General features: G+C 39.1%; 1 protein-coding gene across 2 annotated transcripts in view; it reads right to left on the bottom strand.

Annotated features, from left to right (window-relative positions):
- The window catches only part of LOC137246817 (G-protein coupled receptor dmsr-1), a 796,706-nt gene that overhangs the window by 26,910 nt on the left and 746,319 nt on the right, over nucleotides 1–23,477 (bottom strand). For both annotated transcript variants that reach the window (XM_067777825.1, XM_067777824.1), the window contains 2 exons: nucleotides 14,903–15,074; nucleotides 4,959–5,085 (listed from right to left, as the gene is read on the bottom strand). In XM_067777825.1, the coding sequence (XP_067633926.1) occupies nucleotides 4,959–5,085; nucleotides 14,903–15,074 (299 nt within the window). The remainder of the gene's footprint in view (nucleotides 1–4,958; nucleotides 5,086–14,902; nucleotides 15,075–23,477) is intronic.

Raw genomic sequence — 23,477 nt, 5'->3', positions numbered from 1 at the left:
ATTTGTGATCGGTCGCGGCTGTTAGGTATTGAATGATGTGTTGCGAAATCAAAAGATGTGATGATATTAAATGAAATGATGATGTAAAATTATGTCGTCTGAAAGGATTTTAAGAAGTGATGTGATATGACGTGCCACAGCCTCACTTGCAGACGCCCAAAGCAAACAAATATTGAAATAGGATAAATGTAATTCTGGTGTGGTTATGAACTTTGTATTTAGGATAATAATGTGTATGGGCAAATCCACGAAACATTTGACTTTTTTGTACCACGGATAATACTAGAAACTATTGCATGTTCGTTTAGTTTGTACTGTTTATTATTGAGCCAGATGATTTTTTGATAAAAAAGTTGATGACAATTAAGAATTTGAAAAAGTGAAAAATTTGGTTGTTTGCACTTTGCCAAGCATAGATCTTCACTTTTTTGTGTAATTTGTTCCAAAAAACTTGGAAGCACTAAGATATCGTACAACATACACTCATGTGTCGACGTAAATTTATTGTGCCTCCCAATTATTCAAAAAATTATAAGCATCCAAATTATCGAGTCCCATTGGCTCATTAGAAGTACTTAAAGTAACTTGCAGAAGTCTCGAGAAAAGTCGAAGCATAACTTTTGTTCGAAAGTGTGTTCTTTTCGTTGGAACAGCTAAAATTTTGTTTTTTTCACTTCAAAACCTTAAATTTTTTGTTAAAAGTCTAAAATTTAATGGATTTAACTTTAAACTTTTTTGGGTAGACAATGAGAGTTGGGATAAGCATGAGATGATCTGCATTGCTAAGCAAATCATACGAATTACAAATACGAACATAGCAGAAGAAAAGATTTTAGATGGTTTTCTCCTACGCTATTTTCAAAAGAAGTCAAACTAAAAATGCTAACATTTCAAACTTCAAATGTGCTTAAAATAAACAGAAAAGCAAATATTGCTGTCTGCTTAAGCAACGAAGAAAATATATACATATGTGCGTTTTTTTTAAGTGATAAGACTCAAGTTTTGGAAGTCTTTTTGATGGAAACTTTATTCGAGCACCTTTCTTCAATGTAGAGAATCGATATAAATAGAAATTTACAAAAGCTAACTGAGGTAAGGCGGTGTGCGTTATCTGCACATTAAAACTAGACAAATATGGTTTGTTTATACATACAAATATATACAAACAAAAGAGAGAAAATAAATTTCAAGGCATGGGGAGCCGAATAAAGAAAAATGTTCTATAAAACATGCAGCAAAAATCAAGCAAGAGTAATATTGGGATAAATAAATAATAACCTTTAGAATTAGGTATATGTAATGAGATATATGCAAAAATGAAATTGGAAGATTGTTTGGTAAAATAGGTAAGGGAGTGTAAGTTCGGTTGTGGGCGAGTATTATTTACCCAGCTGTGAAGCATGATGAATTGGAAGCATGATGAATTGGGTAAGAATGGTGGAAAACAGGGCAGTGGCCATGAGAAGGTAAGCGTGGTTCAAAGAGACGGTGTTTATTTGCGGTTATGTGTTTTTTTTTTCAAATTTTTTTTTTATTGCATATTTTATTATCACCATATAGAGCCCACATTTCTGCATATACCGTTTTTTATATCTCTTTTGGTTTAGAAGTGATCGAAAACAGCTATGTGCTCGCACTACTAGAAGTACTCTGAAAAACGGTTATGTACTTACTTGCTTACAATTTTTTTTAATCGCTAGCGAAAATGTTGTGATTTCAATGTAAAAACAAGTAAGGACGGGACTGTCTTCGGCTATGCCGAAGACTTCATACCTTTCATGAATGGGGCTGAACAATAATCTTATCCCGTTCGTAATCTCCGAATAATCGGATGTATAAGATAAGAAATATCTAGTGAACAGATCTACATACCTAAACGATTTTTAAGATAAATATAAAATAAAAAATAGGTAGGTACTTTGTGTGAGGATGCAAAGTTTCAGGTTTTTTGTGGTCTGCGTGTAAAAACTATGACTACGAATCACGTATTTCAACAATATATGACGTAAACGTAACTATTTGATGAAATGTTATGAATTTTGAAGCTTCTAGCCGTAAAAAAGGGGCAAAAAAGTACAGTTTATATGGGGTATATAATATATGTACCACCGATCTCTATGATTTTTTCAGACAACAATATATGCTATATACGTAAGCATTTGGTGAAATTTGAAGCTTCTAGCTGTTAAAATGGGGCCGAAATCGCAAAAAAAAATATATATACTATATACTTTCCAGTTTGCTGGCTCGAGGTCTATGTTTTTCTTGCAAAAACTAACAAAACACAAGTTTTTCGTTCTGCCAATATATTTCGAATTACCGTCGGTAATCGTCTTCAGGACAAACTAATAACAATATAAAGCATTAATATAATAAATAATTATCCCTACTACAAATTTATTCATATATGTATGTACATATTGTGGGGATGTATGTACATATTGTAAGCATTCGTTGAAATTTGAAGCCTCTAGCTCTTAAAATAGGGCAGAAATTACGACCGATCTCATCAATTTTTTCAGGCAACAATATGTGCAATATACGAAAGTATATGGTGAAGTTTGAAGCTTCAAACTGTTAAATTGAGTAAGGTATTACAAATATCCTCTTTTTCTGAAAAATCGGTTGTATGGAGGATATATGTATGCTATAGTGGTCCGATCCGGCCGGTTCCGACAAATGTCTAATCGGACACCCAAATACACCCGCTCACCAAATTTTATCAAGATATCTCAAAAATTGAGGGACTAGTTTGCATACAAACAGACAGACGGACAGACGGACATGGCTAAATCAACTCAGCTCTTCAACCTGATTATTTCGGTATACTTAATGGTGGGTCTATCTATTTTCCTTTAAGGACTTACAATTTTGGGTTTCGTGACGAAATTAATATACCATTTCATTTTCATGAAAAGTATAATAATTACAATCCATCTTGCTTCCCAAGGCAGCGGGTTCTACTCAGGATTTTTCCCGACCAAGGGCTGTCATTTCAGTGTAACCCCATTTAATTTGTTGCGTCCCTCCCACAAATTTTCACCCTTCCAGCAGATCCTTGCAGCGACACTGCGCCATATTCTCCTGCTCATGGAGGGTATCGAACCCAATCGGGGACCTGTACCTGACCCCTGTCCAGAGAAATGGTTTTACTGTGTTTGCCGGAAAATAATCTTTTTAGGACGGTCACTCTTGTCAGTGTGTGCCGTGCAAGGGATGGTTGCATCGGACAGGATAGGGCTAGACCCCAAAACCCGACGTGCTCGTATCTTTTATAAACCTTTTGTGACTCCTTGCTGTTCAAGCCCAAGGGCGTCCCGTAGTCTGCGCCTTAGCGCCCCCACTACCTTCTAGCAGCCCCACTGCTCAGCAAGCCACAACAAGTACCCACTATTGCTCGCGCCCCACGCAGCTACCAGCTCATACGGCCGCTCCTACTCATAACTACAATCTCCGTAGTAGAGTCGGCAGCAATGCCGAGCATCAGCCACCGCCCCGTTTTCTTCTCACCCTCTGCCCGATACTAGGATTCGAGTGGGTCAGGAAACAGACTCTTAGACCCTACCACCATTTGCCAGCACATAGTATATATGTTTGATATACCTGGCCAATGCGGCTCCAGCCCTGGACGGTGTCACTTTCCTAGATGTTCTGGTCTCAGCGACAGCAACCCCCGAAGGGTTTCATCGCGCCATGCTGCCAGGCCGCAACCCCAACTACACCGGGTACCCAAATGCTTACCCAGGAACATACAGTACCAGGGCCACAACAGCAATTGCGTTCTGGCCTCCTTCAACTCAGACGTAGTCACCTATCACTTACCCGCAGAGTTATGACGTCTCCCCCGTGGCACTTCAGAATTCTGCAGTTAAACTGTAATGGGTTAACTGGGAAGATCACAGAGATAGTTGATTTAATGAAGCGGCATAACATCCGCATTGCAGCGATCCAAGATACCAAACACACAGCAACATCTGCTCTGGACATAACGTCCACGGAATAGATCGCGAGAGCGGAAATGGCGACTGCCTTACACCCTAAAATCTTGGGTGTGACGTTCGTTCAGGACCTACATTTTGGAGAGCATGCAACCACAATTTTACCGAAAATCCAGAGCCGTAAAAATAAAATCCTCAAATCTCTTTCCGGCAGCACTTGGGCTACGCGTTTCCGATATGTTCGCCAAGCCTAAAGGTTACTCACTGGAAGAAAATACAGGCCTGCCAAAATACTGCCCTCAGAACCGCTACGGGCGGTTTTCTTATATCCCCAGAACACCACGTACACAATGAGGCTAGAGTACTCCCCATTAGGGAGAGAAATGAAATGCTAAACAAACAGTTTCTGTTGAATACCCAGAAACCTGGGCATCCCAACAGACATCTGATTGATGAAGCATTATGAGGAATAACGGCAGAAAATGCATGCATTTCCCTACCACCAAAAGCAAATTTGAATCATGTTTGAAAGCAGCTATGTGCTATAAAACGGCGCAAATATTTATCACGTCGTAATGGGTTAAAAAACATGATTTTTTCCTTCACACATCAATAACGTACTTTCCATAATATATTTAAAAAATACGACATTTGCAAAATTTTGCAAATGGACACCAGAAATGAGTTGTTTTGATCTCTTGAAAAGTTACTGAAAAACACATAACTGTTTTTGTGAGCGCAGCGACTATGTGCTATGCATAGCTCAGTATATACATATATCGCCCCAACACCTTTAATACAAATCTCTCTCCAAAAGCCATGCATTTTTATTTATTTGTATACATGCATAACAACATCATATTGACATATAAATTCACATATATAACTTTTTTACAATAAATATGAATGTGCATAAATGCGTGTATGAATGTACATATGTATGAATAAAAATGGCTCATAACATCTTTGTGCTTTGACTTTATACTTATGTTGTTATTTAATAACACAATTTACACATACCTTATGGCTACATAACGCCATATCGCAAGCGTTACCGTCAGTCCAATTGAAATTGTGTGCAAGATTTGCGTGAAATGCATATGAAAAAGCACAAAAACTGCCCAAGCATAACTGAAATCCTTTTCACCTAGAATAGAATATGATTACATAATAAATATATTTGTATACCGTAGGTAGATATAAAATTGATATGCGATGTGCTAAATAAAGCGTTTTCAACGTTGAAGTGAGCAGCGTAAAGGGATGAGTGTGATAAGCATGAAGATTGATTGATAAACATCATTCATTTGAATATGATAATGTGTGATAGTCTGTAGATATATTTCATTAGATAAAGAGAATTTTAAAGCAAGACTACTTAAATACTTTGGATTTATTTCAAAATAGTTTCGGACGATTTATGATTTAATAAAAGTTTTTCCTACTATAAGACCATTTGTATTAGGTGGCATTTACAGTTTTCATGCCAACTCAAGAGGTTTGGCTGAGAGAATTGTCATACAGAAAAGCACTCGGAGGGGAAGAAGAAGAGGAGAAAGCTAAAGAAAAGGAGTGGAAGAGTAATAAGCATAGGGAAGATATCGGTTAGAGAAAGATAGAAGACAAGGAAAGAGGGACAAAGGGGACAGATTATAAATGAAAAGAGACCTGGGAGAGGAGTCGAAATGAAGAGCAAGAGGAAAAGGGATAAATGGTGAGGATGACAAAAAAAGGGATGGAAATGCGAAAAGAGATTGAGTTGCAGGAAACGAAAAGAAAATGGAACAAGAAGAAAAGGGTGAGAAGATGTAAGGAAAACGACGAAGGAAAGAAGGCGAGATCAAATTTCGCGGCACAATTTCAAGTCAGGGCCAGGTAAAGGGAGGGAGAGTTCAAAAGGATGAAGGACGGTGTAAGGCGCAAACTCGTAAAGCAGAAGGGGAGGATATGAAGTGCAAGAGGGATCGAAAAAAGGAGCTGTAAGTTAAGGAAAATCGTATGATGAGTGAAAGAGTGGGAGATTGGGAGGATGGTACAAAAGTGAAAGGGAGGGGGTAGGGTGAGAAATACGGAATGTAAGATAAAGAGAAACGGTGAAGGTGCAGAAAAGAAGTGGAAAGTGACGAGGCAGTTAAAGAGGTAGAGAAAATATGAAAAATTGGGAATAGAGGAGGAGAAAGAGAGTCAAGGGAAGGGAAAGACCGAAAGGGTTTGGGCGGAATGGGGCAGAGTGCTAGGCAAATTAAAAAAAAAAAAATTTACTTTCACTGAAAATTCTCTGTAGCAGGAGTGCCTTTACCAAAGCAGAATGCCATAAGTTTATGCGTGCCAGCTCTAGAAAAATGAGACATTTTACAACATTTTTTTTGGTCCTTCGAAATACAGCCGAAATTGTTTTTTTACTGTAACTTGATTATTTGGCATCCGATTTTTAAAGTGATACGCCATTATTTAGGTCTTGAAAATCTGCATATTTGCTTGTAAAGTCCTTTCGAGCTGTGAAGCCGTTATTTTTTTACCAGACGAAAGTATTTCCAAATTAATCATATTGTTGCATTTGAACCATTTCCCTAAGTCAAAGCAACATGCATTTTTTTTAAGTAGGGTCGTCCCTCGGCAGTGGGTTAGCGAATACCTTTTTTCAATCTTGACGTGAATCAAGTCTTTTGTAATGTTCGCGGCGGTCTAGGTTTGCCAAAAAATTTCCCATTATATTTTCGTCACCGACAGAATTTTAAGACTCAGTCGCAATACGAAGATCGCTTACTAGCTTTATTAAGTAAACTTTTGAGACAAGATATGTCAATGCATAATATGTTAATTGTTTTTATACGCACGTATTTAATATCGTGTCAAAAAAAAAAACAAAAAACTCAAAAAAGAGTCAGGTTGATTAGTAACTATAAATAACCTTAAAAGTGCTATCACTTCTTAGTTTATTGATTTAGGGAAATGGTTCAAAAGCAACAATGCTGTGGATCGCTTCATAACCCGAAACCCAAAGTGATCTTTTGCGCCTAACCGTAAGACGATTGGTTTCTGCTTGTACGTTTATGAGTATGTGACTTGTACTTCGGCGCTTTCTTTTAATTTCACTCAGCATTTCAAGAGCATCCCAACTTTTGTTGAATTTCCCTATAAGTATGTGATTGCTGACCAAGCCCTGTTTATAAATCACTCCGGCTGATATCTCAAGTGTATGAATTATGAACTACATACAATTCCCTTTTGGTACTTCAATTCACAAATGTCTTGTTTGAAATATTCCTGGAACAGCGTAATAATAGGGTGGCAGGGCTGGAAAAATGATATGGGCCCCGACCAAAGAGGGCCCCGGGGCAATACGAGGCATGCTCAAAAATACTTTTATACATTGTACCTGAGTATTTTATTTTATTTGAAAAGTATAAGTTCTGCTTAAAATCCAAAGTGAGACAACTAAGGACCATAATACAATTTCGAGTTTATCGTTGAGCTTTTCAACCAAAATAATCAAAAAGATGTTGATCATTTTTAGATATGTACACGTGAGAGAGGTTATTGATATGCAAATTTTTTTTGAAATAATTCAACAAATTTATATTTTTTTTGGGCATAGTATCAAAATATGGAATATTTTATCAAGTGAATGGTAATCGCGAAAAACGTGGTAAGCGGCACTTTTTTCAAAACTTGTTTTTTGGCAGATTCCCACCAATATTGATCAACTACTTAGCTGAAGCACCAAATTTCCCGAAATTATGTACCCTATAGCTGTTGAAATACAGTTAGAAATATTCAGTGAGTGGAAAAACGTTACAAGTGACACGCGAAATAATACGTACAACAATGTCGACGATTATCGCTAAGTGTAATAGAGGATCAAAAAGAAAAAATAATAGTGATAATTGGAAAGATAATAACTGAAAAAAGTTAAGAGATAGTGGAAAAGATTACGTAACAAGAAAAAATCAAAATATACCCTGTAAAAAGGCTCCAGAAGAGGTAACATGGAAAAAACGTTGTAAGTGTACATCACTTCATTTCTGCTTTATTTATTTTATAAAACAGGTTTCTGATTGCCGATGTCTCTTTAGTTGCCAAAATTTTTGTTTAATTCAAATAAAACAACATTTTCTTAAATTCTATGAAAAAAATTACAATGAACAAACGGCATTTTTGGCCTCTTTAATCGAACTGAGCGAGCCTAAGAAAAGAAGATCTAAAACATTCACTAGTAAGCGCAACGTTACTATCAAATATTTTTTGTTAAACCAGAATGGAAGACAAGAGAGAGTTTGCAAAAAAATGATTTGTCACACATTTCAGGTAAATGGGTATACGTTAGATTGGGTCGGACGGTCGGCTATATACTAGAGCGGATCGAAAACAAAAAAAAAATTGTTTGATCCTTGAAGAAAAATACTACCGAAATCGGTTCTTAATTGTAACTTGGTTATTTGACAATTGATTTTTAAATCGATATATCGTAATTTTTGGTATCGAGAAGCTCTATAATTACTTCTTATGTCCTTTTAAGCTCTGCAGTCGTGCTTCACAAGACAAAAAATAATGACACCATTTTTTTTGATCGATATTGTTTTATTTTTTCATTGCAATCACTTTAGATAACGGCACGCAGAATGGATATGCTGGTTGAAAAATTAAAAAATGGAATAGATATTAAAGACCAACGCGGAAAGCATGAGAACCGTCCTCATAAGATTATAGACGAAGAAAGGAGAAAAGTTTCGGAACACATATTAAGCTTTCCCAGCCAAGAAAGCCATTAAAGTCGTTGTAAGATTTGTGATAAGTTCTTCATTGAAATGATTGCATCTGTGAGTGACGAGCAACTAGAGAAATAGAAAACTTCGCCAAAAAACATCACGAGAAAGCAGAGAGGGCTTATGCCCAATTGAGACAAGATTCTAGCGCCGCCGCCAATTCTGATAGTGTTGTTGTTATTTGTGTCGATACGCAGCAAGTGATTTTGACGCCAAATCTTACTCATTCTGATGTTTATTATCAGCGTCAATACTCAAACTATAACTTCGCCGTACATACTCTTCCACACAATAACGTTGATATGTATACTTGGCACGAAACAGAGGCAAAGAGAGGAGCTGCGGAAATCGCTTCATGTATTTGGAAACATATCACAAGAAACTACAGTGTACTCAAATGAGGGGAACTTAGAAAATTAATAATTTGGTCGGATTGATGCGTTGGACAAAATAATAACTGGACAATAATTTTCCTGTGTCACAGCTTTCTAGGAAAGTACTTCACCGAAGTCAATCAAAATTTTTTGACTTCTGGTCATAGCTTTATTCCGTGTGATCGAGATTTTGCGCTTATTGAGAAAAAAAGAAAGCGTCATAACTTTATGTTCCAAACGATGTTTCTCGGCTAATTGAATCAGCGAGACCATCAAATCCGCTTAGGGTACATGAGATGGCTCTAAATGATTTCAAAAATTTTGATGTTCCCAAGGAAATTTTTCGTAAAGACTCTACGTGCAAAATAACTGAAGCACGATGGATTCAGATTTCCGCTGATGAACCAAATATGCTTCGAATACGAAATAATCATGGCATTGCAGAAATGTGGTCGTGCTACAATCTTAATCCCGAAAGAACAACAAATTTTACGTTAAAGCCTCTTCGGGGAGAGCTTGTTAAATTAAGTGATGTAAAGACAAAAGATATTCTTTTAATGGCAGCATATTTGCCGAATATTTATGCCGAGTTTTATAAATCTATCTGCGGTTAAATTTACATGGAAAATCTTACAACAGAAAAAAGTTCAAAGCCAAATTTTTTGTTATATTGTTAAGTTTTTTATATTACCATACATTGAAGAAGAAGAAAACAAAACAATGAACAAAATTTCTTCAATATCTTCTTTATTTAAATGCGAAGTGCTTTCTCTTTTAAGGTGGAAAAACGTTGTAAATGCCATCATCCATGATGCTGTGCGTAGTGGAAAAACGTTGCAAGTGAAAAAATTTTGAAACAGTGAACTGAGATGTAATTTCAAAACAAAATTCAGCAATTTTTGTATACAAGTTTTCGTTATCATATTTTTTGAAGAAGCTTAAAAAAATAAAAAGAAAAACTATTTTCCATAAAAACTTATTTTTGTTCTCCTGAAAAATTTTGATTTTGTCGCTTACCACGTTTTTCGCAATTACCATTCAAGTTTTATATTTAATAAAGAAAGTTATCTTCAACCTCAATAACATTAAAACATTAAACCCCACTAGATGGGCAGGACGTTATGATGTCGTTTTTGCTTTAACGGTTCGGTTTGTTGAAGTCCAAAATGCGCTTCCGAAAACATTATGTTAGCAAATTAGATGAAAGAAAAAAGATGTTTCACTCAAAAAGAAGATCGAAAACTACAATTTTGTTAGGTTATTGGAAGATCCTAATTACTATGGATGCCTTAAAACATTTGAAAATTTGTCTAGAAGAATTGTAAAGGTATCGACATGAACTTGAAAATTTAAAAATGATAGCGAGTAGTGTAGAAGAAAAATGGTCCATCACTCCTGAATTTTCTTAGACTCGCCAGAGGATGGTAAAACGCCATTTTGATGAGCTTTGCGAAGATTAGTGTCTCCAAGATTGTTTGTTCAAAGTGAACATATTTTATGGAGTTTTGGACATCATTATAAACCAACTGAAATCGCGTTTCATTCCAATCAATGAAATTGTTTCAAATTCCAGTGTTTTGCAGCCCTTCACTTTAAAAGTTTTATACTATGTTCAAACAGAAAAATAAATTAAGGAAATTTCGATTTGAATTGAGTGCTGTTCATACAACTCTATTTAGCTTACACAATAGTAATTTGATAGCTGGTTGGCTCATCTCTACAGCAAGAGCATACCTTTGTTTAGACTATCAAAATGTCCGTGTTGATATTAGGCGAATGAAATGGAATGAAAACATAAAACTTTGAAATTTTTGTGTGTTGTAAGAAAATTTGTTCAATGTTTTGGTTTCATTTTGAGTTTGCCATCTTCTTTTGACAATCCCTACTCCAGTGAAAGGAAAGACATAAAATCAGCTGATGAGATGAGCCAACCATATAGTTCAGCCATGCGTAAGTGACGTTTAAATATACTCAATAAACACACTTTACAATGTTGTATTTGTAGTTTGAAACAATTTATTACACAATTTTTTTTAAATTGGCAATTTGTTATTACAATTTATTATATGACAAATTGAGTAATAAATTGCCCAAATAGTATAAATTGCCAATTTGGTGTGTGTTTGAACCTAGTATTAAATTACACTGATCTATTACAAATAGCTCTAGAGTTTGTTGAGATATGTGTATAAAAAACGACAGAGAAAGACAAAGTATTTCGTCTTGTATTAGAGACCTTGCTGTTTTATTAATAATTTTATGTCTTGCAGCTTTCCTGAAGTATGTACTGCATTACTGTTACTTTTTTACAATTTCTGTGGGTACAGCTATTGCTGAACGATCATTTTCAAAACAAAAATTGATAAAAACCTTCTTAAGAAACTCTATGAGACAAGACAGGTTATCCAACTTGGCTATTCTGTTTATTGAAAATTCTATAGTCCGAGCTTTAAATTTTTATGATGTTATAGACACATTTGCGAAACAGAAATCTCGAAACAAAAACATTTTTCTTAATAAATATCTTATTGAAATTAAATTGTTATTTTTATTACATTGTAAATGCATTCAGGACTCCGCATTGGGCTAGCATGGACTACAGTCCCTTCTCTCTCGCCTAAGAGAGGAGGCCTACGGCCATTAGTGGGACATAAACTGAATACAACGTGACGATTTTTATTTGATGGGTCCCATCAAAAGAATTTCCCACGGGCCCCAGATGGTATAGTTACGCCACTGTCCTGGCAACAATCCTGGCGAATCTCGCTGATATGACAATAATTTTCATTAACATAGTAGAAAACAATTACCCAAAAGCATGTAATTAAAGGAAAAATTTTGTCCAGGCAAGATGCTTATTTATTCCAAAGAAACAATTTAATGCTACATATGCATTTTCGGTTCCGCCAAAAACCGGTTCTTCGGCAATCGTAAACATTGAATCTAACGTGGGTATTCTTAGACATATTGAGTTAAAATCTAAATATACGCTTTATTATCAAAATGTAAGTGGAATGCGTACGAAATCATCGCAATTATATAGTAATGTCATTTCACATGAATATGATATAATAGCTTTGACGGAGACGTGGTTGACTGAAAATTTTTCATCTATTAAGTTTTTCGATAATTATTATTACGTATATCGTAATGATCGTTGCTCTAACGCCACCGGGCTTGAAAGGGGTGGGGTGTCCTAATTGCGGTTAGATCTGATCTATGTAGTAGACAAATTAATATTGATTAGTATAACGGTGACGTGGAACAAATAGCTCTCAACCAAATAAGAATGGTAGGTTCTTAGATCTAGTTTTTGGATCTGCTGATTTAAAAATATCATGCATTGAGTGTCCATTTCCAATTTTGGAAAATAGTTTTCACCATAGTGCTTTGGCTATAAATTTTGATTTTTATGATTTTTATAAAAAACCTGCCGAATCTACATTGGAATATAATTATTTCAAGGCCGATCGTGTGGCGATAAACGAGTTCTTCGTAGCTACTGATTGGACCTTTCTTAACTTCTCCGGAAACCCGGAGCCCTCCTATGAAATTTTTACGAGGAGGCTTTTACTAGCCCTTTCGAGTTTTGTATCTCTAAAAAGTAAGGTCTTATTGAATAGGCCACCCTGGTTTAACCTAAAACTAAATAATCTTAAAAATAGAAAAATAAAGCTTTTAAAAAACATAGGATGAGCTGTAAAGATTGATCGACTTAGCTATATAAGACTTAAAAAGCAATTCGATTTTCTTAATAAGTGTCTTTTTAAGCAATATATTCTTAAACTCGACTCAAAACTAAAGTCAAAGCCATCCAGTTTCTGGTCGGTTATTAACTCCAAAAGAAAAACCAATGGCTTTCCAACGACTATGGAGTATAATGGCGAAAAGTCCAGTAATCCACAGGATGCCTGCAACTTATTTGCTAAATCATTCCAAAAAGTTTATTCAAAGTTTACCTCTTCACCTTATCCTATATTTCACTCTGGGTACCAATGCCAAATTTCTAATTTCATTGTTACCGCAAATGATGTTCTTCTGTCAATCTCTAAATTGACAAGTAGTGCAAAATCAGATACTGAGGGGTTTTCTTCGATATTTTTCAAAATATGCGCAAAATCCATTGCAGAACCCTTAGCTCATCTCTTTCAAAATTGCTTGAACAGCGGACTTTTTTTGGACTCGTGGAAATTATGCTCCATAAATGCTATATTTAAGTCTGGTAACCGCAATGACATTTGCAACTACAGACCGATTGTTAAACAGAGTACTCTGGCAAAAATATTCGACCACGTACTTCAACGTAAATTGTTCGATTACGTAGGCAAGGCTATAGTGGAGTGCCAGCATGGATTTTTCCCAGGTAGGTCTACTTCCACAAATTTAGCTTTAGTTACTAATCACATTGTGGGTGCTTTAGAGAACTCTGAGCAACTTGACGTGATATACACTGACTTCTCGAAAGCATTCGACAAGGTTGATCATATTATCCTAGTACGCAAGTTAGCCAATTATGGAATCAATGGAAACTTGTTGAAATTCTTCACGAGTTTTCTATCGAACAGAAAGCTCTATGTGGCAATTGGAGCCGACAAGTCATCTCTGTATATAAACGCCTGGTCAGTTATTCCGCAGGGTACCCATTGTGGCCCTCTATTATTCTTAATTTTCATAAATAATTTGCCCCAGCAATTCAAATTCGCAAAGTGTTTGATGTTTGCGGACGATGTCAAACTATTTCTGACGATCCGTAATAGCTCTGACTGCACTAACTTGCAATCTGATCTGGACTCTTTTGCGGGTTGGTGCGCAGACAATATTATTTTTAAATACAAACAAATGCTGCGTTGTGTCTTATTCCAAAAAGACAACTGCGACATATTTTAACTACAAACTAAATGCTAAATCTCTTAATCTTTGTGAAGAGAGTAAAGATTTGGGTGTCATTTTTGACTCCAAACTCTCTTTTTCCAGTCATATTGACTTCATTGTTGCAAAGTCCTTTGCAATGGTTGGGTTCATTAGACGAAACACCAGTGACTTTAAGGACCCTATGACGTTGAAGGCACTTTATATCTCCTTGGTCAGAAGTCGCCTTGAATATTGTTCAATAATATGGAATCCTTTTTATGAATCTAACTCCTATAAAATTGAAAGAGTTCAAAAAGTTTTTACGAAAATTGCTTTACGGATGCTTCACTGGCCAGACGGTCTCCCATCGTATACCAGCAGGCGCAAATTGCTTGGTCTTCAGGCTTTGCACGACAGAAAAACTTGTATCTCACTAATGCTTGCCTATAATGTAATAAACTTGAGCATAAATTGCTCCGATTTATCTAATTTGTTCATTCCATATACTCCACTGCGTGATCTTCGGCGTAATATATTATTCATCGAAATAACTCATAAAACGAATTATGCTAAGAATGAACCTATAACTAGGACTATACATCTGCAAATCGATTCAGTAATGTTCTTAATTTTAATAACAGCTTATATAAGTTTAAGTTTGAATTGTTTTCTATTTTTAACTAGTCTGTAAGAAAGCATGTACTTTAAGACTGAATGAATTAAATAAATAAATAAATTGTTACTATTGACATATTGTAAACTCCAGAAACTGTATTTATAATTAAACACAAAATTAAGGCAACAAACTAGAAAGGCTCACATTAAATACACAAAGGAACCTAATATTAAATTTTGTTTATTGAGCTTGTTTGTATATTTGTAATTATGTTTGTATGTGAATTGTATATTAAATTTAAATTTATTTCATGAGTGAATTGTAGAAGAACTTTCTAGTTGTATTTTATCTACTCACCTGGCTTCATGTAAATATACTGATACGATGCAAATGGTATATACTCGATCATAACAAACATATCTGCTATCGCCAACCATTTAAGAATTTTATTTATTGGCGCTTTAGCCATGTCCTTTTTTGTTAAAACTATTATATTTAAAATATTTGCTATCGTGCCAAATATACAGATCTGTAAATAAAGAAAATATGAAAATGAATAGAAAGTTTTAATCTGACTTGTCAGATAAAATCTTAATTTCCGACTACAATTTATCAATTGACATCAAAGAAATTAGTGCAGTTGGGGTCTTCAACTGAACCAGTTAAGAACGAATTCAAAAGCCATTTCGAAGAGCATAACATGGTCAAAAGTGTCAGTTAAAACCACTGCGAGGGGACATAACTAGTGCGATTTACTGCAGGATAACTAATAGCAGGACATTTGTCCTCTTAAATGCAAGCGTTATAAAAGACCTTTTCCAAAAATTTAAAAGAATTTGTAACTTGCCTTAGTTTTTTCCAAAGATATACCATTCTAATTTTTCCATTTTTCGGAGTTTTCGATATCGTAAAAGTAGTAGTGGTTAGGTGCATATTTTACCCGTTGTAATCATTAATCAATTCTTTGTGGAAAGAAGTCCTAGGAAGTTATACTCTTTTATCTGATGAAGTGCAGAAGTATTGGGAAAAATAATTTTATGTATTAGTATAATTATTAGGGCTCAAAACACTGCGACCTTTGTGTAGATCTATTGTGCATGACCTTTCAGCCTTATTTGGTAAGTGGGGCTTTTAATGTATATAAGTACCTCTTCAGGCTTTACTCCTTATCACATATGGATTAAAAATATCACAACCTAGATGGGGAAGTCTCTTTCTTGCCAGAGCAACGCTGTCGCAGAGAATGTGAACCGGCGCTTCATCCTCCAGCTCACAGAAACGACAAATTTGAGTATCGGATATATTTAACTTATTTAGGTGATATTGTAGACCACAGTGTCCCATATAGTACCCAGTGAACGTTCGTAGGTCCTCCCTGCTTAGATTAATGACTTTGGCTGATACTTTCGTTGCCGGAAGTATAAACAGTTTGGCCTGTCTTTGCCCAGCGCAGTCAATACAGTCACATCTGAATTGTTTTGTTTCCCAGTTACTTATGGTTTTCCTGGTGTGTGCTTTTGTGAGTGCATAAAATGTTGCTGTAGCACCCTTCTTTGCTAAGTAATCTCCATGTTCATTACCTTCATGTCCCTGATGTCCGGGAACAAATCCTAACAAAACCATGTTTTCGGCTCCCAGGTAATTAAGGATTTCAACGCAGTCATCCTAGCTTAGACGTAACTGTGTAGGATTGAAAGGCATACAGGGCCGCCTGGCTGTTCGACATAATGTAGATGCTATCCCAGGATGAGCCTATCCGTAGATATTCTCTACCGCAAACTTCTATTGCATGGATTTCTGCCTGAAATATGGTGGGATAGTATCCCATTGATATCGATTTCTTGAAGTTCGGCCCATAGATACCAGCTCCCGTTCATCCGTCATCGAATTTCGATCCATCGTTGAACCAGACCTCTTAGTCAGGGTCATTAACTATAAGGATTCCCTGTTTCCCAGTGGGCTCTGTTCACAATGGAAACTTCAAAGTTCCGTGAGATTCTATGCTTAGGGGACATTACTTTACGCATTTTATCAAAGACATTCGGGATAAATTATATAATTCACTGATCGTTATGATTTAGTAAATAAATTTTCCATGATATCTTTGTCAATATTTTGCGAAGATCCAAATTTATAGAGTTCTCAATATGAAAGTTATGGCGAAAGTTGTATTTTCTGAATTTTCATCTTTAGGAGATGACTCCTGATATGGGAGGCCTGAGGATCAAATTTTAAAATTAATCAAATGGCTTACAGCTGATGCATACATCGACTTATTTGTTAACTTGTACGAAACTGATGCAAAGGCTGATAAATGATATTTTGTTAGGACATCGCCGTGTTAAAAAATACCATTTGGTAATATAGAAACAAGACACAACTAGAGCTAGTTGAGGATTTGGGCAAACTAGTATACGATGGTACACGTTTGGCTAGTCCGACACTGCGTACGAGCACATCTCGGTGGAAAGGGATGCTTCTACAGAAAATAAGGATGGCTGACTATTTTGGACTGTGCTTTTTTTGATACAATTTACAATTGGTTGATAGGACAGGGACGTTTATGCAACGAACGAATATTAGCAACACTAAAGGTACTGCCATCTCTAAGCCGATGCTAAGCAGCGACTGTATGCATATCCATAAATCAATCATGTATCTACATAAACGAATAAATCATTATGTCTACACATATGTACGTACACGCAGCAGAAAAGAGATGCACAAACACATGCAGATATCTTATCTGAGATGCTCCCAAAAGTATGAAATTGTAATTGTGGAAGTGTCGCTCACAAATACACACATATGAGAAGCTATATATGTGCATCTGTAGTTATAATTATATAGCGGTAACTAAGTATATTCTGGAAGCGCCTAAAAGATGCCACGCTTCCCAAGGCAGTCGGTTCTATGTACCGGAGCGACTCGGGATTTTTCCCGACCAAGGACTGTCATTTCAGTGTGACCCCATCTAATTTGTTTCTTCCCTCCCAAAAATTGTCATCCTCCGAGCAGCTCCTTGCAGCAGGACTGCTCCATATTCTCTTACTCCGGGAAGGCATCGAATCCAATCCGGGTCCGGCTCCTGACCCCGGTCTTGAGAAATGGTTTTGCTGCATCTTCCGGAAAAGAATCTTTTTAGGACGCTCATACTCTGTTCAGTGTGTCTCGTGCAAGGGATGGTTGCATCGGACAGGTTGTTCTGGGCTTGATCCCAAAACCCGACGTCCACGTAACTTTTATAAATCTTTTGTGGCTCCTTGCTGTTCACGCCCAAGGGCGTCCCGTAGTCTACGCCTAAGCGCCCCCCCACTACCTTCCAGCAGCCCCGCTGCTCAGCAAGCCACAACAAGTACCCGCTGCTGCTCGCGCCCCACGGCGCCAACAACTCAAACAGCTGATACCACTCATAACTACTACCTTCGTAGTAGAGTTGGTAGCAATGCTGAGCATCAGCCCCTGCCCCGTCTTCTCCTCCCCCCCCCCCCCCCCCCCTCTTTTCCGGCAGCAATCGTGCAGGTCAGGGAAACAGACTCTTAGTCCCTACCTCCGTTTGCACCGTCTGCCAGCACATAATATATAGGTTTGCGACATCCGCCCAATGCAGCTCCTGCCCAGTCCCAGGGCCACAACAGCAACTGCGTCCTGGCCTTCCACAACCCAGGCGTAGTCACCCGTCACTTACCCCCAGAGTGGCGACGTCTCCCCTTATGCACTTCAGAGTTCTGCAGTTAAACTGTAATGGACTAACTGGGAAGATTACGGAGATAGTCGATTTCATGAAGCGACACAACATCCGCATTGCTGCGATTGAAGAGACTAAACTCACAGCAAGATCTGCATTGCAGACCTGCTCTGGGTATAACGTCCACAGGAAAGACCGCGAGAGCGGAAATGGAGGCGGTCTCGCGTTTATCATACACCACTCTATGCAATATTATATATTTGATCCTGGCATCGACCGCAGGGACAATGTCTTAGAACGTCAAGGCCTATCTGTCCGGTCAGGCGATGCAAACCTAGAAATCATCAACATCTACATCCCTCCTGCCACCTGTTGCCCCAGTGGATACCGCCCTAATATCAGGGCCTTACTCACTGGCAACAATCGCATTATCTTAGGCGATTTCAATGCCCATCATGATCTATGGCATTCAAACTTGCGGGCGCACAGTAGGGGTGAGATGTTAGCGGATCAAATAGAAGAAACGACGTTCTGCACAATAAACGGAGACGCCCCCACACGTATGGTAGGAAGCTGTCACAGCTCGCCAGATATCTCAATCGTGAGCGCAGAACTCGTAAACTGCGTCAACTGGCAGCCGATGGTAACATTGGCATCCGACCACCTGTCCATACTTATTTCGCTTGAGCGTACCGCCGACTTCATCGTCACTGAAAAACGCACTTTCATAAACTTCAAAAAAGGAAAGTGGGAAGAATATAAATCCTTTACAGACAGCCGCCTAGCTGCCCTCCCTATCCCGACTGATGCCCGCCAAGGGGAGCGTGCCTTCCGTAAGGTCATTAAATCAGCCTCGGCACATTTCATTCCTGCCGGGAGAATTCCCGAAATCCGGCCCCACTTCCCGGCGGAGGCCGCAAACTTAGCGAGAGAACGTGACCTTATAAGACAGCTTGATCCAGGCGACCCCCAAATAAGGGATATAAACCAACGCATCAGATTGCTTGTGGATGAACACAACCGGGCGAAATGGGAGGAGCACCCAAGAGGCTGCAACCTCTCTACCGGTGTGGGTAAACTTTGGTCCACCGTAAAGTCCCTATCGAATCCGACTAAGCACAAAGACAAAGTTTCCATCGCCTTCGGCTACAAAGTACTGTCGGATGCGAAAAAATGCGCGAGCGCTTTCTGCCGATAATATATAATGCATCCTACGGTCGAAAAAGATAGACGGAGAGCCAATAGACACGCACGTAAACACAAATTCAGCGCGTCACCAATAACCATCACCGCTAAAGGGGTTGAGGACGCCATTGGTTGTGCTAATCCATCCAAAGCAGTGGGCCCAGACGGCATAGCCGTGCCGATGCTTAAAAGCCTAGGGAAAGAGGGTTTCAAATATTTAGCGCATATCTTCAGTCTCTCTCTTTCCACCTTCGTCATACCTGAGAAATGGAAAATGGCCAAGTTGGTCCCGCTACTAAAGCCTGGGAAACCAGCTAACATAGGTGAGTCGTATCGTCCGATATCTCTCCTATCGCCAGTGGCAAAGACGCTTGAAGCCATTTTGCTCCCTTATTTCCAAGCAAATTTGCAGCTAGCCCCTCATCAGCATGGCTTCAGAAAACTCCATAGCACTACCACCGCACTAAACGCCATTAGCACCCAGATAAATTGCGCTTTAAATCAATACCCCCACCATAGAACAGTACTCGTAGCGCTAGACCTATCAAAAGCTTTTGATACGGTCAACCATGGCTCGTTACTGCAGGATCTGGAAGGGTCTACCCTTCCCCCATGTCTTAAAAGGTGGACCGCAAATTATCTGGGTGGTCGGCAGGCATCAGTGCAATTTAGAAACGAAACATCAAAACCAAGGAGAATTAAACAAGGGGTGCCACAGGGTGGTGTCCTATCCCCACTCTTGTTTAATTTCTACATATCTAAGCTACCTTCACCACCGTAAGGAGTCACAATCGTTTCCTACGCCGATGACTGCACAATAATGGCCACAGGCCCAGGCCCAAAGATCGATGCGCTATGCAATAAAATAATCTCTGGTCTCTCCAGTTTTTTCGCCTCGCGAAACCTGGCATTATCACCGACTAAATCATCCGCGACCTTATTTACAACATGGACGCCCCAAATGTCGACCATTTTGAACATCCACGTCGATGGCACTACGCTACCGACTGTCCTACACCCCAAAATCTTGGGTGTGACATTTGATCAGGATCTACATTTTGGTGAGCACGCAGCCGCAATTTTTCGGAGAATTCAGAGCCGTAACAAAATCCTCAAATCCCTCGCTGGCAGTACTTGGGTAAAAGATAAAGAAACGCTCATGACTACATACAAAGCAATTAGCCAGCCGATTACGTGCTACGCGTCACCCATATGGTCGCAAAGCCTAAAAATCACCCACTGGAAGAAACTGCAGGCCTGCCCAAATACTGCTCTCAGAATCGTCACGGGCTGTCTTCTTATGTCCCCAGAACACCATCTGCATAATGAGGCGAGAATACTCCCCATCAGGGAGAGAAATGAGATGCTGACCAAACAGTTCCTGTTGGATACCCAGAAACCTGGGCATCCCAACAGACATCTGATTGATGAACCAGCACCGCCTAGGGGCTTAAGGAGTCATCTCCGTAAGCATTCTGAGGAAATACGGCACCTGAGAACCCAGCCGTATGAAGTGAAAAAACACAAGCAGGTCCTTGGTGAACTCCATAAACAGGCGTCGGACCTTTATGCCGGGAATTGCCCGGTGAATCCAGTACTTAACGAAAATTACCCAAAACTTGCGGAAGAGGAACGCATACTCCCCAGGGAAACGCGTGTCACTCTTGCTCAACTTCGTTCTGGATACTGTAACAGGTTAAACTCTTACCTATATAGAATCAACCCCGACATATAAAATGTATGCCCCGCTTGCAATGTGTCCCCACATGACACCAACCATCTCTTCAATTGTAATGTGGAACCAATGCCTCTAACACCCCTTTCCTTATGGTCCACCCCTGTTGAAACGGCAAGTTTCCTTGGACTCCCGTTAGAGGATATTGATGACAATTTGTGATCGGTCGCGGCTATTAGGTGGGGCGAGCATTGCTACAACAACAACAACAACAGGAAATCACAGAGTATAAAAGCACCAGCGGTAGAGGCGCTACAAGCAGTTTCGATTAAGACGCTATCTAGCGACAATAGCAGTATTATTTGAAAATAGTAGAGTTATTGCGGCCACCGTGGTGTGGTGGTAGCGTGCTCCGCCTATCACGCCGTATGCCCTGGGTTCAACTCCCGGGCAAAGCAACATCAAAAATTTTAGAAATAAGATTTTTCAATTAGAAGAAAATTTTTCTAAGCGGGGTCGCCCCTCGGCAGTGTCTGGCAAGCGCTCCGATTGTATTTCTGCCATGAAAAGCTCTCAGTGAAAACTCATCTGCCTTGCAGATGCCGTTCGGAGTCGGCATAAAACATGTAGGTCCCGTCCGGATAATTTGTAGGGAAAAATCAAGAGGAGCACGACGCAAATTGGAAGAGAAGCTCGGCCTTAGATCTCTTCGGAGGTTATCGCGCCTTGCATTTATTTTTTTTTTAGTAGAGTTATTTATTGTGAAGTTCTTTAATAAAGGCCATTTTGCATTATTAAATATTGGAATTATTTATTCAACAGTTTAGTGATTCGAACTTAGCAGAAGGGAAAACAAGAGGATTTGCAGTAAATTCGTTACAATTGGTGTCAGAAGAGGAGGATAGGATAGGATAGGTTGGTTGGTAGCTGCCCTGATAAGGATAGCTCACTAGGACAACACGTAGGTCCGTTGTGATACCACATACACCAAAAATAACGGTGACTTAGATCTAGCTACTTAGAGAATCGTTGGGTAGCAACGATAAAGCTCCGAATGGTACCGATCTCAACTTTGGATAAATCCTCGGGAGATCCAAGTGAGTCGCGACCGAAGTACTTTCGCCTAGTTCTGGCAAAAGCTGGGCAATAAACATAAAGTGATTTGGAGATTCCACCTCATCATCCTCAATACAGCTGCAGCAGGATGGAGTTTCCAGTATATTGAGACGTACCGCATGGATACCCATGGAACAGTGCCCTGTCAAAACCCCAATGATCATTGATAGGTGATTAGTGAGCCCAGTTATTTCAGCAGACCTCCTGCAATCGACTTTCGGCCAGAAAGATCTTGCTACCCTGCAAGACGTGGTGTCCGTCCAACGTTTTCTGAGCTGTCTCGAGGCCCAGCTATGGGGGAGCAATCCACAGGTGACCAGCGGAATCCCGAAATCCCTACAGCCATCTTCATCCGGTTCAGTTGTACCGATGCGGGCTAAGAGATCCGTTTGACAGTTACCCGGGATATCACTATGGCCCGGGACCCAGATAATCTTAATTGTAAAATAATTCGATGCAATCGGAAGCGAGGTCAGGGAATCCCAGAACACCCTCGATTGCACTGTAGTTGAGCTCAAGGCCTTGATAGCCGCTTGGCTATCAGAGTAGATGTTAAATTCCCTAACTGCAGTAGCACTGGATAGCATTCCATCCACCGCATCCTTAATCGCAGCAACTTCCGCTTGGAATACACTGCAGTGATCAGCCAACTTAAACTTGCGGCTTAAATTAGGTCTTGACAAAAAAATATTTAACCCTATCAGAAAGTACCAACGGTACCCCTCCAATCGAGGGAGTTATGAAATCGGGCAACTTATATCTCCTTGTGAAAAGAACCAATTCCGTTTTTCACGGGTGACCGCCAATCCACGTGATTCAGCCCACCTAGCCACAGTATCCAGGTAGCCCTGCAGAACATAGCGCACGGTGCCCAGAAATTTGCCTCTGACTAGGATAGCGAGGTCATCTGCATATGCAACCACCCGACAACCATTGGCTTCCAGCTCCACAAGAAGCTCGTTGACTACCACAACCCAGAGGAGAGGAGATAGGACACCCCCTGTGACGTACCCCTGCACACCTTCCTCTTAATTATGGCCCCTCCCTACTCCGCTGCGACAATTCTGCCGCATAGAAGTTTTCTAATAAATTCAACCAGAGCCGCCTCGACTCCTAAACCCACCAGAGCTCTTTCGATTGCCCCCGGTAAGACATTGTTAAAAGCCCCCTCGATGTCTAGAAAGGCACCCAGAGCATACTCTTTGTGTTCTAGGGACCCCTCTATTTGCTTTACAATCGAATGGAGAGCCGTTTCCGTCGATCTGCCC

This window comes from Eurosta solidaginis, chromosome 3 (genome assembly GCF_040869045.1).
Source record: "Eurosta solidaginis isolate ZX-2024a chromosome 3, ASM4086904v1, whole genome shotgun sequence".
NCBI lineage: Eukaryota > Metazoa > Arthropoda > Insecta > Diptera > Tephritidae > Eurosta > Eurosta solidaginis.
The sequence above is the reverse complement of the archived record's forward strand: the minus strand, read 5'-3'. Positions and strand labels throughout refer to the sequence as shown.